The 16,802-nt window shown below is 36.2% G+C and overlaps 1 protein-coding gene across 2 annotated transcripts in view; it reads right to left on the bottom strand.

Annotated features, from left to right (window-relative positions):
* Window positions 1-16,802, bottom strand: part of TRAPPC11 (trafficking protein particle complex 11) — a 39,414-nt gene that overhangs the window by 15,868 nt on the left and 6,744 nt on the right. For both annotated transcript variants that reach the window (XM_027530201.1, XM_027530200.1), the window contains exons 4-19: window positions 15,660-15,730; window positions 14,733-14,847; window positions 13,879-13,978; window positions 13,446-13,519; window positions 11,780-11,876; window positions 9,629-9,762; window positions 8,831-8,978; window positions 6,365-6,458; window positions 5,342-5,421; window positions 5,156-5,234; window positions 4,994-5,048; window positions 4,493-4,638; window positions 3,950-4,011; window positions 3,721-3,853; window positions 2,993-3,123; window positions 1,606-1,761 (exon numbers count right to left, since the gene is read on the bottom strand). In XM_027530201.1, the coding sequence (XP_027386002.1) occupies window positions 1,606-1,761; window positions 2,993-3,123; window positions 3,721-3,853; window positions 3,950-4,011; window positions 4,493-4,638; window positions 4,994-5,048; window positions 5,156-5,234; window positions 5,342-5,421; window positions 6,365-6,458; window positions 8,831-8,978; window positions 9,629-9,762; window positions 11,780-11,876; window positions 13,446-13,519; window positions 13,879-13,978; window positions 14,733-14,847; window positions 15,660-15,730 (1,675 nt within the window). The remainder of the gene's footprint in view (window positions 1-1,605; window positions 1,762-2,992; window positions 3,124-3,720; window positions 3,854-3,949; window positions 4,012-4,492; window positions 4,639-4,993; window positions 5,049-5,155; window positions 5,235-5,341; window positions 5,422-6,364; window positions 6,459-8,830; window positions 8,979-9,628; window positions 9,763-11,779; window positions 11,877-13,445; window positions 13,520-13,878; window positions 13,979-14,732; window positions 14,848-15,659; window positions 15,731-16,802) is intronic.

Genomic DNA, 16,802 nt, shown 5'->3' with positions numbered 1-16,802 from the left:
TTCCACTAAATCTATTTGCAAATATATTTAATAGCATTAATTTTGATTTGCATCTGGTAGGCTTCCTTGGGGTATCTTGCAAAAAGATTTTTTAAAACTTCCTTAGTTTCTCATAAAAAATTAAAATATGACATTAGGGGTTTAGTCAAAATCATGAAGAATTTTTTTAAATGAACAAGCAAAAACTCTGGATACTGGTTTATAGATTATATAATAAACAGATTCACAAAAATTGCTATGGGAATACTGGGGGTGCAGTCTTATGTTTCTGTCTGAGAAATGGTCCCAAGTTCAGATTAGGCTTACCTGTCCCATTCCAGCCATGGGAAAACAACATTTCCTGAGAGGCTTACCCCGTCCTAACTGCTATTCCAGGAAATTTATACTAACTGATTTTAATCCTCATGAAACACTAAGAGGTAGGTAACATTATTATCCCCACTTTACAGATGAATAAACTGTGATAAAAGCGGTCAAGTAACTGCCCAGGGCCACAAGCAGGTGAGCTGGAAAGCTGGAACTGAAACCTGTGGAGTTTGGCTCCAAAGTTTATGCTCAAAAAAATGAGTTTCATCTTATATTCCTGAAAGACATTTTAATTATCTACATTAAATGAACTCTTTAAAGTACCAATCTTTTTAAAAAGATGCAATCAGCAATGTTTACACATCAAAATGATATCACACCTTAGTGTGAATTATGTCATATTTTACAAAATATAATTGCTACATTATAGAATGCTTGTGCTCAGTCACTCAGTCATATCTGACTCTTTATGACTCCATGGACTGTAGCCCGTGCCAGACTCCTCTGTCCGTGGAATTTCCCAGGCAAGAACACTGGAGTGGGTTGCCATTTCCTCCTCCAGGGGATCTTCCTGACTGAGGAATCAAACCCAGGTCTCCTACATCTCCTGTGTTGGCAGGTGGACGCTTTACCTCTGTGCCACCTGGAAGCCCACATTACAGAAAATATATCCACACACATATACATGATATATTGGAGAAGGCAATGGCACCCCACTCCAGTACTCTTGCCTGGAAAATCCCATGGACGGAGGAGCCTGGTAGGCTGCAGACGATGGGGTCGAGAAGAGTTGGACACGACTGAGCGACTTCACTTTCACTTTTCCCTTTCATGCATTGGAGAAGGAAATGGCAACCCACTCCAGTGTTCTTGCCTGGAGAATCCCAGGGACGGGGGAGCCTGGTGGGCCGCCGTCTATGGGGTCGCACAGAGTCGGACACGACTGAAGCGACTTAGCAGCAGCAGCAGCAGCATACATGATATATATAGTTTAAAATTCCTCAACTGATTATACAGGCATTAAAGATAAGGTTGGTCTCATGTGTTAACAGGAAGTGATGTCTAACACACAACACTATCTAGCAATTTAAAGCCAACTACTGAATATTACGTATAATATATTTCCACTGAAAGGAAACCTATCAAAAAACTGTAATGAATGGTTTCCCTTGGTAAGTCCAAATGGAAGATTTTCATTTTTAACTTAATAAACTTAAGTATTATTGAAGTTCTTTCTCATGCAAGCTCATTAATACTTGTATCATTTAAAATATTTTTTAAACACATTTTATAACTAACCTCAATTTTCTTTCCTACATCTTCAGTTTTTGCAACAAATTTAAATAAAAACTTCCTTGTTTTACCAGGAACTAAACACATCTTGCCTTGAGTCAGATTTTCTAAAACGTCACTTGCTTTGGATGCTTCTTCGATTACACAGAACTGGTTGTATTCCTGAAAAAGACAAGAGTGAGGGTCACGGTTTATGTTTCTTAAACATAAATTTCATGCTCTTGCTTTAAGATTCTCCAATTAATCAGAAGGAATCCTTGGGTAATGGTTTGTAGTTGAATAAAACATACTAATCTTCAAGTGACCCAGGCTTGGTCCTGCCCTTGTTCTCAAAATGCTTCTATTTTAATGGGGTTGACATACACTAAATTTTCTCAGGTTCGCCACGATGCTAAGAATATTGAAACTCAATAAATGCTTGCTGGTTAACAGCTCAACATATTTTCTGGGTCACCAGAAAATTAAAAGTGGGCTTATAACTGAAACAATATAATCAAGCACTTGCCTACATCACACTACAAAAAGGCTCAAATGTGAGAAATATACTATCCCAATTCTGCAGAAAAAAGTTGCTAATATATGGGCACTATACCATGTTTGAGCTATTCGAGAAGTTAACTGTGATGCCCCCAAAGGAATGAAACTGGAAGAGCGCACGTTTACACATTTACTTTATATCCATCTATTCCACTTTCATTTCTTTAAAGTCAAAAAGATAACAGTTTTATGTTGCTAAGTTGCTTCACTCATGTCCGACTCTGTGCAACCCCATAGATGGCAGCCTACCAGGCTCCCCCGTCCCTGGGATTCTCCAGGCAAGAACACTGAAGTGGGTTGCCATTTCCTTCTCCAATGCATGAAAGGGAAAAGTGAAAGGGAAGTCGCTCAGCCGTGCCCGACCCTTAATGACCCCATGGACCACAGCCTACTAGGCTCCTCCATCCATGGAATTTTCCAGGCAAGAGTACTGGAGTGGGGTGCCATTGCCTTCTCCAAACAGTTTTATAATGAAAAGCTAATACTAATGTGAGAATAAAACAAATGATTTTGAAAATCTAATCACACTCATTCTGAATATATCTTGTTCGAAATTTAAGTTACATATTACAAAACTTTTCTCTATGTATAGACAAAGGTCATAGGTTTCCTAAGCAGGAAGTGAAAACAAAAATTAGAATAGGAAAACTGTAAGACTTGCACTGCGGACACAGAAGTTGAAAATTATAAATACATTTATTTTTAGATAGACTGTATCATACACCTATTAGCGAGAAACCTACTAAGACCTAAAAGTCACTAAGTTCATTTTACTTCATTTAATGCCAGTTATGGTACAATACATACATGGTAAAAAAAAAAACACACACACACACACATTAAAAGGTACCATTACCTGATTATTAAAGCTGATACAGAGCTTAGAAAACCGAATGGGATGTGGACAATCAGCCTTTAGATAAACATCAAACTGCACAGGAACATCGACATGAAAACTTGGGGCGTGGAACTTGGCTTTGCATTGCACTAGGAACGGAACAAAAGGGGCCAAGTCAGACACCACCAGACGTGCTAGCCCCACACATGTTATTCTCCAACCAACATCTGCTCCTCAGAAAGGAAACATCTCTCCTGAGTATTCTAACTGACTTCTGAACTTGAAGCATTTCAACAGACATAAATGCAGTTAACTCTTTAAAAAAAAATTTAAATGAACTCTACCTCCAAAACCTCTTTAATTTTAAAAGCATGCTTGCTCCTGAAATATAACTGACATATGATTTTAAAGAAAAAAGAACCATTCTGTTATTTTTAGCTTATTTCAAAATACCTGCCTAGATAGGAAAGCATAAACCTTTTAAATAACTGTTTTTTCAAATGTGTTTCAAATAACATCTGAACTAAAAATGAACCCAGCAGAAAATTTTAAGACCTAAACTAAGTATTTAAAATTCTGACCATCTTTGTATGTCGATGTGGAAAGTAAAAAAAAAAAAAAAATTCGGTTTATCTACAAAATGACTGTATTTGGAAAATTCTTTGACTTTTATTATTCTGCATCTATTTATTTCTTAGAAAATGGACAATTTCTCTAAGATAATACTATAGATGCTGGTTACCCACCAAATGGCACAAAGTCCTGTACTCCTATTGTGAAAACATTGCTGCCAGCCAGAGAGATTCGGTCCACCCACAGCTTCTGAGCAGTTTTCACAGCTAAGATATCACAGTCAGGTTCAGGATCAGGACTTTCATTCTGCACCAACATGGAGTTAAACATTTGTTCAGCTAGTTATAAAAAAAAATACACATATCCAGATACAGATTTTATATATAAAGAGTTCCAACCTACCATTAAAACATTTATGAGGTTTTTTTCTATCCGAGATTTCTGATCATCTTTCAGCGTTGAAGCTAATAGAAAGGAAGAAGCAAAACATCAGAACTATAGGACAGGCCAAGTGAGCCCATGACCCTGTACAGGTATTAGGAGGGTAAGCCCCAAGTAAGCCCAATACCCCACCTACAGGTATTAAAATGCTGTAGATAAATATCTCTTCTAAGATGGCTAAGCACAATTTCAGAAAACTGACAGCTCAGCTTTCTAAGTCAGCCTCAACACTTTATGTATGTGCATTTGAACTCTTCTGTGAACAATTATCTTAAGCAATAATTTGAAAAGTAAGGCAGAAGAAATCTGTTCTTCTCAACTACAGTATGACCTTCAACTGTATCAAGTTCCATTAAAGTATAAACCCCTTCTCTCAGCAAAGTGACCAGCAGGTGATATAGTACTATCAGATATTTGATACTGAATTATGTTTCCAATTATAAGAAGCTTAAAGAGTCTCTGTAGTTGTTAAGATTCCAGATTTTACTGAAAGAATGTTGTTACCTCTGCCAAGGAGTTCCAGGGAGTAAGTGATGTAATCTTTCAGCTGGGCCATGAGGTAGGAACACTTCAGAGCCGTGGTCAGTATAGACGTGAGCAGGGTCCACCACCCTTCACTCCGATAATCACACATCACGTAATCCAGCAACCTGACAGAGGGCGACATGTCAGACATGCTGAGCCAGCCTCACACGGCAGTGTAGGAAGAGTTCATGGAGAAACGAAAAGCAAGTGCTTTACTCGTTTTATATAAACTTCAGAAAAATCTCCCTGAAATAGTTCAACAGGTATTTTCACATTAAATAAATGTGAGGTTTGCTAGGAGTCTGAAAAGGACTGTACCAATAAACATTACTTGGAAAAAAAAAAAAAATCACAGAAACGGTATTTAACAGAAGTGGGAATAAACATGGAAGTAATAAATCCTCCACTACAAATTTCCGTTCTCATTTAGCTGCAAGGGAATCAGAATGCTTACAAAAATAAATAGTGAACAGGACTCACTTCAAAGCTTTGGTATAATCCTTTGCATAGTAATACTCCTCTCCCATTTGAACCACTATAAAGGAAACAAAGATTGTATGAATGTAATCTGAAATCTTGTATGAGTATAATCTGAAATCCCTCAAAAGTTGCATGAAGTCATGGCATGTCAGGGATACATACTCAGGTGACTCTTCATTCTTGGACACTTATATTTCTTAAACTGCGCAACAGCATTGCTTAGAAGAGTTATTATTACTTCCTGTTGGGAAAGATAAAAAGTGTTAAACATTCCAATAAAAATAATCTCATGTTTTCCTTGAAAATACAGTTTGTGTTGAGGGAAAAAAAAAAAACACAAAAACTCACAGAGTGAACAACACTTCTCTCCTTTAGCTGAATGGCAAGAATCCCCACCTTCTCTTTTTCGGGATCCGAAAGATCAAAGCCTGTGTAAGAGAGGACACAGCCCATTTCAGATAGCTCATTGAACACAGATCCTCCACACGGACATTGGATGTGTGCACTCCTTGAGGCCTTTACTACAATGTACTTCAGACTCTTCAACATTCTAGAACTCTGAAGAGTCTAAGAGGCGGCTCTATCAGCATGGAATCTTCGGTGTGGCCTCTGTTCTGAACGGTGCGATACTGAGCTCAGTACTCTTTTGCTCAGTGGAAACGACCACCTCAAAAGTGATATTAAAAAAAAAAAAGTGGTATCAATATCATTCTCTAGATAGAATATATTTCCTAGACACCAAAGTAAATAATTTCTCTCTTTTTAACTTTTTATTTTGCATTGGGGTATAGCCAGTTAACAATACTGTGATAGTTTCGGGTGAACAGGGAAGGGACTCAGCTGTACATATACATGTATCCATTCTCCCCCAAAGTAAATGATTTCTTAACACTTAAGGTTTAATGGCCACAGAAATTGCTCCAAATAAGTGTGTATAAAACAAGAAAGATGCAGAGAAATTATTTTTAAGGTAGTACAAGTAATGTTTTAAAGTGTCAAATATAAAAATTGGCCACAGTGGCTTACTAAATTCTTTAAGACAACAGATGTCCACATGTGTTGATCACATCATTAGCTATGTTATTCTAAGATGCAGTGATAGAAACAACACATTCTAAAAAGTAAATCTTAAAAAAATGTTTAGAATCTAAAAAAGACTGAATATATGTATATGTATAACTGATTCACTTTACTGGACAGCAGAAACACAATATTGTAAATTAACTGTACTTCAATTTTAAAGAATGCTTAAAAAGCAAATATTGTTACCTCAACATAATTTGTTATATTAATGCAGCCAAAGGAAAAATTAAGATAGCAATCTCTTGCCTTTAGAGACTGACAGAAAAGGAAAAAGGAAAAATCATTTACTGAGTATTCCTTGTCGCCATGATCGTTGTCCATAGAAGTCAAGAACGCCTGCTTGTGTTTCTAAGGGATCAGGGTTGGGATACGTTACAGAAGCCTGTAAGTTAAAACACAACCCTGAATAAGTTTATACAACCCATCACTAACCAACTCTTCCCTAATCATTGTCAGAATAAAAAAGCTTTCATAAATACAAACCACACAATTAAATATCAAAGTTGTGACTATTTTAACACAAATTGAACTTTCACAAAATTAAACAAAAACTGTTTAATATTCCATGTGGGCGTTCTCAGTTGCTAACTCATGTCCAACTCCTTGCGACTTCATGGACTGTAGCCTGCCAGGCTCCTTTGTCCATGGGATTTCCCAGGCAAGAATACTGAGAGGGGTCAGTTCAGTTCAGTTCAGTTCAGTCACTCAGTCGTGTCTGACTCTTTGCGACCCCATGAATCGCAGCACACCAGGCCTCCCTGTCCATCACCAACTCCCAGAGTTCACTCAAACTCATGTCCATCGAGTTGGTGATGCCATCCAGCCATCTCATCCTCTGTTGTCCCCTTTTCCTCCTGCCCCCAATCCCTCCCAGCATCAGAGTCTTTTCCAGTGAGTCAACTCTTCACGTGAGGTGACCAAAATACTAGAGTTTCAGCTTCGGCATCATTCCTTCCAAAGAACACCCAGGGCTGATCTCCTTTAGAATGACTGGTTGGATCAGGTAGTATCATAAAAATAAAACTGAATAAACCAACCTGATTCTAACAAATGATTTAATAATAACTTCTCTACATTTTCTTTTTATTTATAAACCAGTAAAAATATATTACAAATTAAACTTGATAGTTAAACCATATATATTTTTGTGTAAATAAAAATGTTATCAGAAGTTTTTTAAAAAAAGATGATTTTCTTTTATTGTAAGTGTATTAAGTCCTGGTATTGGTGGAGGAAGGATATTTTTGGCACCAGGATTCACAAATTTATGCTGCTTTCCTTTTCTTTTTTTTTAAAATAACCTTCTCCCCTCTGAAACCAAAACGTAAAAAGAGTTTTTGTTGAAAAATAAAGAAAACTTCCAAAAGGAAAAGGATAAAAATTTAATTACCTGTAGACCTACCAGCACTATTAACAGTGTGTACATTATTCTTCCAGATTTTATATGTGAATGTTTACCTGTCATCAGCTAAAATAATTTTTCAACCTACTTTTTTCATTTAAATACATTCCCTATATCTCACCATATCACTGAATATTCTTCCAAAACATTATTTTTCATGGCTATGAAAAATAGCCATGCTATTTTTTATAACAGCATCTTCTATTCCACATTTTAACAGACTTCCTACAGTTGTTTACATTATTATTATTTTGCACTACAATTAATAGCTTTATAAATAACTCTTAAAACTTATCTCTTAGGATCCCTTATCTGCCTTAGGCTTCCTGAATATGAAATTCTAGGTCAAAAGGTAGGCATGATTATATAATTACTTGACAGAAGTAATTACTTGACACAAATATAATTACTTGACAGAAATATCATTTTACACTCCAGCCAGGATTTGCAAATGCCTGTTTATACATATCCTGACAAGACCTAGTTTTAATCGCCTTTTAAAAACTGTGCTAAAATGATAATATGACAAACTTTAAAAATATAAAACATACAATGAAATTATACACCATATCCAAATAACATGGTAGAAAATAGTCTTGGTATATTATGATTTAAGGGGGAAAAATTCAAAAATTTAAAGTACTAAAATGAAAATTGCTTTTTTTTTTTTCTAAACAGTTTTTTAAGTAGCACTGTTGTTTAAATTCCCCTAATTTCAGAGAAGAATTTTGAGATCTTAAGTGAAAATAAACTGATATAACTATATGAATGCAAGTGTCTCTATCTATGTACATAAACATACACATACCATGATTCTACTTTAAAAGGTGCTTATGGAGTAATTGGTATTTAGATATAAACATGCAAGAGAAAGGCAATATAAAATGTCAAGTTTAAAAAACTATGCAATTAGTACTCTTAAATAGATTCTTTAGAGTTTTCCATGGAGGAGAACCCCAGGAAGAGAAAGAAGTCCAATGATGTCCTCTCCACTGGGTCAAAATAAAGCACGTTGCTCAGTGTCCTTTGCACTGCAAAACAATGAATTTACAGTGTGGCAAAGGCTAAACTGTGGCTTTTATTTTAAAGCAACTTTTCCTGGTCAAAATCACTAACTTATGGCTAATCAAAAATCAGTTCTTCAAAGAAAAATGTCTGCTTAGTTCATAGGTGAAAAGAGAGTACTCAGGCTAAAACTGAAAATAATCCTAATTCCTGAAAATATCTACGATAAAAACTCGTTATAGGCAAAGGCTTGGAAAAAATTATCAATGCCAACCAGCTTTATCCTCTTTCAAGAGAAGGTTAATAAACTTCCTAATTGCCAGGTAATACAGGAGTCAGTGACTTACTTCATGGTTACAGAGGGCTTTGGCAAGCTGTTTCCGTTCCTGGGCATAGTACGCTGCCTGCTGATAATAGAAACCAGGATTCTGAGTTTGAATAGCTGTCAACCCCAACTTAATAGCTTCATCAAATAAATCTCCGAAGGCCTGGAATCTTCAAGGGGAAAAAAAAAATCAAGAAATTTTAAGAGAGAAAAGAAAAAGAAGCTTACTTCTATTAATACTAGTCTTTCACCCGGAAACCATAACCTCAGAAGACTGTATCCAGAAAATGCCACTGGTGAGCTGTAAACTGTGGGGATTGCTTTGTAAATACTAATACACACTAATTGTAGGTTACAGAAAAATTCTCTAAGTCAACTCTCCCATGCTAGCGAGTCTTTATAAATGTATCCTCAAACCAGATGTCAACACGGTTCCAACCACTCAAATACATTCACGTGTCTGGGAAACTTTTCATTTTAGCAATTTTTTGTCATCAGTCTCAGAGAGCAAATTCCATATCAGTAGGGATATTGTCTATTCACTGCTATATTCTCAGTGTCTGGACACATGGCAGAAACTTGATATATATGTGTGTGTGTGTGTGTTGAATGAAAGAGATGGGACCAGTAAACAGCTGATTCCCATTAAGGAACTGTATGAATCAATATCTGCCATTACACCAAACATGCTGGATCATTAAAAACCTACTTACTGACAAAAATCTTAGTGTAATTTATAACCAAAGTCCATGCTAACTCCATTCCTCCAAATTCCAAGAATTTGATTAAAAAAAACTCTGAAAATAAATTTAAAACATACTGTTTAGACATCCATGCTGCATGCTCAAAAGCCAACTCCGCACTTCCAATTTTTTTCTTACACAAGTCAATATGCTTTCGGAACTGAGCGATTGCATCCAGCGGGGTGTTGTGTTGAAAACACAACCTACAGATCTGCAAGATGTAAAACCAACGCCAAAGTTAAGAAAACGAAACTCAAAGGTGTGTTTATTTAAAAGTATATAAAATTTGAGACTAACTTTAAAAAAACTACGGAATGTCCATCTCTGAAGTTCAATAGAATTGAAGCACAACAAAACGGATTTTCTGTTAGAAAAGTTATCTAAAAAGGTTATGTCCCATCGATTAATGAAATGAAATTATTCACTATTTGTAGTCAATCTATTCTATACCTTAGAAAGTTTTGTTAAGGTATAGCATAAGGAAATATTAAACCCAGTGAAGAGCATGAAGATGGGCAAAAATAAAATATTTCCCACAGGTAACTGAGAAAGGACAGATGAACTTTCAGTTGTAGAATTGCCAGAAAGCTAAAGATATTCTGCAGCACAATAAAAGCACAGTAGCCTCTGTATCAAAGAAGGATCACAGAAATTCTTGAAAAATTTTTCTCTGGGATACTATTTCAAAGTAATAATCTATACGTATGTAGGGTAAATGAAAAAAAAAAGAAGAAACAAAGCCTACATTTATTTCTACATGCTTACTGTTGTGGCTTGGTCACTCAGTCACGTCCGACTCTTTTGCAACCCCATGGACTGTAGCCCACCAGGCTCCTCTGACCATGGCATTCTCCAGACAAGAATACTGGAGTGGGTTGCCATGCCCTCCTCCAGGGAAGCTTCAGGGATCGAACCCATGTCTCCTGCTTGGCAGGTAGATTCTTTACCACTGAGCCACCTGGGAAGCTCACATACTTATTAGCAGTTTTGATTTTATTTTTTAGGTAAAAAGGAATAAATGAAAAGTTGTTCTCTCATCCATCCCTGTCCCTTGGGGGTCCAATTTCCCCCTCTAAAGGCAACCAGCTCCTGGCATTCGTGGTATAGTCTATGCTCAGACAAGTATGTGCATGCATTTACATGTAAACTATTAATATTATTTTCATAGAAATAGCATTTCACTAAATATACTGTTCTGTGCCTCACTTTTTTCACCTACCAATATATTTTCGGTATCATTCCATTTCAATATGCGGAGCTGCCTCATTCTTAACAGTTGTGTATTTCATTGTTTGGAGTTATTTATGTTGACCAATCACTTACTGCTGGGTTTCCAATCTTTTCTTATTACAAGATGCAATAAATATCCTCATACACGTGATTTGTAAGTCTTAGCACAGACGTGGGATAAATTTCCAGAAATGGAATTGCTAGGTCAAAAGGAATGTGCAAATTTAAATCTTCACAGTCATTATAAAAAAATAGTTTCTGCAGAAGGTGTACCAAGCTACACTTACACGAGTAATGAATCAAGTGTCTGTCTGCCCTCACATCACTAACCCAGAGACAGCCTCTTTAAAAGATGGGTGCAGAAAGATGAAAAGCACAACAAACAGCCTCTCTCATCTTCCGGAGGTGTCTACTTCTGCCATATACAATCTTAAAGTGCTCACGTAACAGGTATCAAACTTTTCTCTACGGGGCATAAGTACACTCTTTCTGGACCTATGCCATTACACCAAGGAAGCGTACCCAGTTCTAATAGATCGCATCTTTTAAAGTTCAGTACTAGAGGCAGCTTTCTTCTCACTGTCTCCTGCACCCACTTAAATACAAAAGACCCTCCTGGAGGAGTTTTACAAAGATAAAACCGCTCTAAATGAGAACTCTGGGACCCATAGCTCATAACCAAGCACTACAATTAGGCTGCTAAGAACCAGGGCAGCCCTTGAGATAAGGGACATAAAGGAGCACAACACAATTAACCACCTGGAGAAGGGAATGGCAACCCGCTCCAGTATTCTTGCCTGGAGAAGTCCAAAGAAAGAGGAGCCTGACGGGCTACAGTCCAGGGGGGTCACAAAGAGTCGGACACAACTGAGTGCCTAACACAATTTATCAAGTGATCACTTTTCAGAGCAAGTGACTAGTCAGGATTTTCAAACCTTAAGTGGACAATCCCATATTTAAAGCCAAATATTCCTTATTCTTGGAAGTAGAAATATTACCTTGTAGTTTATAAATCCTGCCATGGTCTTAATTTCCAGAATGTTAGTTTCATGGGCTCTCAATTCATGTACAAGGTTATAGGCAGTCCTGTAATTCCTAATATAAACACAGGGAAGGCAGTTAATCATGATGCCGGTTGATTTTAAGGAAAGATTCCTATCAGCAAAATTGCCAGAAATAACAGAGTCGATATTTACTCAACATGTCTTAACACTCAACAGCTTCAGCAACAACATACACAGATCAGTCTCTGATGTCCTGGAAAATGACACACTGATTCGTTATATGTGGGATGAGTCAATGTCTTTTCACTAAGAACAGAACCCACGGCACGTTGTTCGGTCACTAACATCTGTCTACAGCTGACAAGAAATAAGTTGAAAAAACAAAAGTAAAGTTGAAAATTGACCAAGAGTTACATGGCAAAATTAACATTCTGTTAAAAAACAAGTAATTTTTAAAAGCATCATTGTTGAGCTCCTCAAACAGACATTGTACGAGCAAAGAAGGAGCCATCAAGACAGAGATGGGTCAGCAGCTTTAAAGCCAGGTTTCTCTCCACGTGACGTGGGAACCACTGGTCTAGAGCACGGGCTCAGTGGAGACACCGTCAGGGCAGCTAGTGCTTACGGAGAGAACAGGGTGAGAAAGCAAAGTCTGACAGAAGACAGAAGGTAATGAGAAAAATCGCAGTCTTCTCCAAAGAAAACTGCGCCTAACTTCTCCAGGTAACAGCTTTCTTTCCAGCACTGTTTTTGAACAGAATTAGAATTGAAGGTGTTTCACTAATACCATGGACAATAAATACACTACCTTTTAAAACCAGGTAAAACTATATATGAAGTTGCTGAGATTTATAAAACACGATTTGGTGTTTAGCACCTCATCAGAAACAAAAAAGAAGAGGTTCCTGCAATATTCTTCTGAATGACAGACTTACTTATAGTTTTTCTCTATTCCACTCCCAAGTATACTTAGTCCTTCCTCAATTTTAGGATAGAAAGCTGGTTTTTATCCTTTTGCTACACTGGCACTGTCAATCTTAAAAAATTCAGTTAAGCTAGAAAGAGATGTTTTACTATATTCTGTGTAGCAAAATAAAAGCAAAGGGATAAAACATCTAACCACTGCCAACGCCTCTGCAACTATTCTTCAAAGTGCTAAACAGAGCCTTTGAATAACAGATGATGCTACTGGCAGGTATTATAAACTGAAAACAAATTAATTAAAATCATAGTTGAATTGAATAAATGTACTACACACCTTAAAAAATTCAGTCTGATTCAGATAATGTTCAGTACATATTAAACTTTGAAAATCAGTCTTAACACAAGGGTTTTACTGAATATACAAATGAGAAGCAGGCAACAGGATGGGAAAAATTTTAGTATTCTATTTCTTTAGATCATGAAATTAATTAAATTAGAACAGAAAGCTTTCTAATACTATAAAATTTACTTCTGATAATAAAATGGATATTTTTCCCCAAAATTCAAACATTATATTCCATTTATCTCTAGAAAAATTAAAGTGAATATTACGAACCTGAATCTAACCAAGATAAACATTTTAAAAATTAAAGTTTGGTTGTGATTCAGAAATTGCTCTTAATATGTTATTGTTAACATAAAGAAAAATCTAGTTTGACAACTGTTAGAAACTTACTTCAGAGCATTTTGTGTATCTTGTTTCAACTCACTGAAGAAAGCTATTTTGAACTGATGTCTAACAAATAAAAGCTGAAAAAATAGGAAAAAAAATACATTACACATCTTCTCTTAAAAATATAAAAATAACAATGCTTGTTAAGAGGAAATCTAAAAGTATAAAGGAAAATATTCGAAAGTAAGGTTCAAGGATTATTCCAGTAAACAAATGTAGTTAAGAAGGCTATAAAAGTACATCTTCATGAGCTTTAAGGGCAAAGAGGACAAAAGGTAAATTAATTTTTAAAAGCTTTAAAAAAAACTTCAAAAGTACAGAAGCCATTTAAAAACATCAAGTATTTAAGAACTTTAATCTCCTCAAAAATAACTGATGATGAATAATCTGCTCTAGAATGCTGCTACTATTTCCTTCTCTAGGAAAAGACATGTACCTGGTGTGTTGTTTTATTCAAAAATTCTTTATGAGATTTCACTCTTCTAATCTCAGTGTAGTAATAAGTCTGTGCATGTTCATAAAAGGCATTTTCTAATCTGTTAAAAAAAAACAAACATTCAAACACTAAAGTTACTTTAAACCAAAGTGTTTTCAAGATTCACATTTCTAAGACCTGAAAGTAAATCCTGACAGAAATAATGCCTGATTTACTTCTTAAGATAAAAAGTAAAACAAACTATAAACTAAATTTTTAGGGAAAAAAAAATCTACAAATAAGACCCACCAAAAGCCATTTAAAATTATTTACTGTCTAAGAAATAATCAATAAAAATAACTCTTACAATTTGTAAAAATTAGGTAAGCTCTAATATTACTCCCACTCCAATTATTTTATTATTTTATAAGTATGAAAGAAATAAGATATCTAATACTCAATTAGATTTGACTGTTTTTGCGACTGTAACTTTTAGGGTTTAAAGATAAAGAAAACTAACAGGAAAGGGACCGGAAGTGAGAACTAGCAAATGAGGTGAAAGTAACATTTGTGTAAGTTAAATCCGGCTTCATTCTATAATTATGAGATTACAGAGGAACCAAATTGCCTGAAGATGGGTAAACAACTCAAAGTTCTGCTTATGAAAATAAGTATGTATCAGAAGTATCTTCCCAGGGATGAAAGAAAGCTGACTTCAAAGTCAGACAAAGATTGATCTTCAAGGCTCTTCCTCCTTGGAAGAGTTCTGAAGTTATAAAAGGGTTTCAATACATCTAAGCAAAATGTGCAAAAAAGTAAAATAAAATGGATTAGTCAAAACTTAAATAATTCAATATATTGTCTCGGTTATTCACCTTATAATATAACCCACAAGGTGGTCTGTATGGGGCAGTACGAACAAAGACTTTCCTGACAGCTCACACGCGTTGCATAAGGCTGCAGCCCTTTCTGAAGCAATGACATCTTCTCCTGTTGACAACAAGTTCCATAAAGAGAGATAATCAATATATTTTTCTTAATGAACACTTCCCCAAATTGGTACAACGTAATTAAAAAAAAACTCAAGTCACTTTTCACCACATCTGTAGGACCCCAGGGGCCTTGAGAGCTCTGTGGGGTGCTTAGAAGCTGTACCATACATCTCTGTCATAGAAAAACACTGTGGAATTTTCCACAGAGCCAAGACAGGCCAAGGAATAACAACAGATATACCACATAACAGTTTCAAAAACCGTAACTAAAAATAAAAGCAATAAAACCATTCATGAAAATGGTTTGGAAAACTATTTAAGACGCTTCAAGTTTCAACACAGAAACAAAAATACATTTTGGCTTCTAAAGTTTGAGATGGTAGAAGAAATAAGCACTTGAAATAAGACATTTTCTTATAGAAAATTAGAACCACCCACTCCCCCCCAGCACTTTTCTTTGCCCTACTGGAAATTTAAAAAAAAAAAAAAAATTATGTAAGGAATATAATTTCAACGAAATCTCAAAAGCGAAAACAACCTATAGTTGTTCACTATAGGGTCAATTAATGTGTGCCTCCCTAGGTAAGGTGAATGGAACTAGGGAGCAGGACTTGAGAAGATCGGCACTCTTTAATGTTTTTAATTTTTTTATAATAAGCATTTACTCCTGTGTCATTGGCACTTTTTTAAGGTTAACACACCATCTTTCGCATAACTGAATGCAAAAGATTTTAATATTAAAGATGATGCCTTCTGGTAATAACTGGAAGGATAAACCAATCAATTAGTTGTTAAGCAACCTTCTGCTACCTGGGGGTAAGGGGGTTTTCTTCTGAATCAGAACCACTGCAACTTTGGTGTTTCTCCCTTGTAAACTCTGCCTGCATCGGAAAAAGAGCAATAAGAGGAATTAATAATTAAACTGTTTTTACTTAAAAAGTGTATTCAAGATTTTACGTAAGATACAAGATTGACAATTTAGTCCAAGAAAGACAAATTTAAACTAAAAAAAAAATCAAGATTAGGGGAATTTTTTCCCCCACATATAATGAAACATACATGCCACAATGATTTAAATCTTAAAAGTATAATCTCACATTGAGCTCCTACCGCTAAGTCGATTCAGTAGTGTCCGACTCTGTGTGACCCCACAGACGGCAGCCCACCAGGCTCCCCTGTCCCTGGGATTCTCCAGGCAAGAACACTGGAGTGGGTTGCCATTTCCTTCTCTAATGCATGAAAGTGAAAAGTGAAAGTGAAGTTGCTCAGTCGTGTCCGACTCTTAGTGACCTCATGGACTGCAGCCTACCAGGCTCCTCCGTCCATGGGATTTTCCAGGCAAGAGTACTGGAGTGGGTTGCCATTGCCTTCTCCCATATTGAGCTCCTATTTCTTACAAAAAAAATCTTCTTAGAAGGCAAAAGTTTAACATATACTTTAATATAAAAGTTACACAACAACTTATTTCTTTATAGTGATATGTTAGAGAAGTCATCCAAAAGAATTATTTAGAAACAAACAGTGATAAAGCAAAAAGTGCTTTATGAGGCTAAATAATAAACCACTGCAGTTCAAAAAAATATATAAATGCAAGAAAAAACACTTGGATATTCAGGCCAATTTGTCTTTGAAATTTCTTCCCATTGCTTAGCATACTGTAAGTTAAGGTCAGTTAATGCTACCTGTCGGAGAAGGCAATGGCACCCCACTCCAGTACTCTTGCCTGGAAAATCCCATGGATGGAGGAGCCTGGAAGGCTGCAGTCCATGGGGTCGCTGAGGGTCAGATGAGGGTCAGACACGACTGAGCGACTTCACTTTCACTTTTCACTTTCATGCATCGGAGAAGGAAATGGCAACCCACTCCAGTGTTCTTGCCTGGAGAATCCCAGGGACGGGGGAGCCTGGTGGGCTGCTGTCTATGGGGTCACACAGAGTCGGACACGACTGAAGC

The sequence above is a fragment of the Bos indicus x Bos taurus genome, chromosome 27, assembly GCF_003369695.1.
Source record: "Bos indicus x Bos taurus breed Angus x Brahman F1 hybrid chromosome 27, Bos_hybrid_MaternalHap_v2.0, whole genome shotgun sequence".
NCBI lineage: Eukaryota > Metazoa > Chordata > Mammalia > Artiodactyla > Bovidae > Bos > Bos indicus x Bos taurus.
Note: the sequence above shows the minus strand (reverse complement) of the source record. Positions and strands in the feature narration are given on the sequence as shown.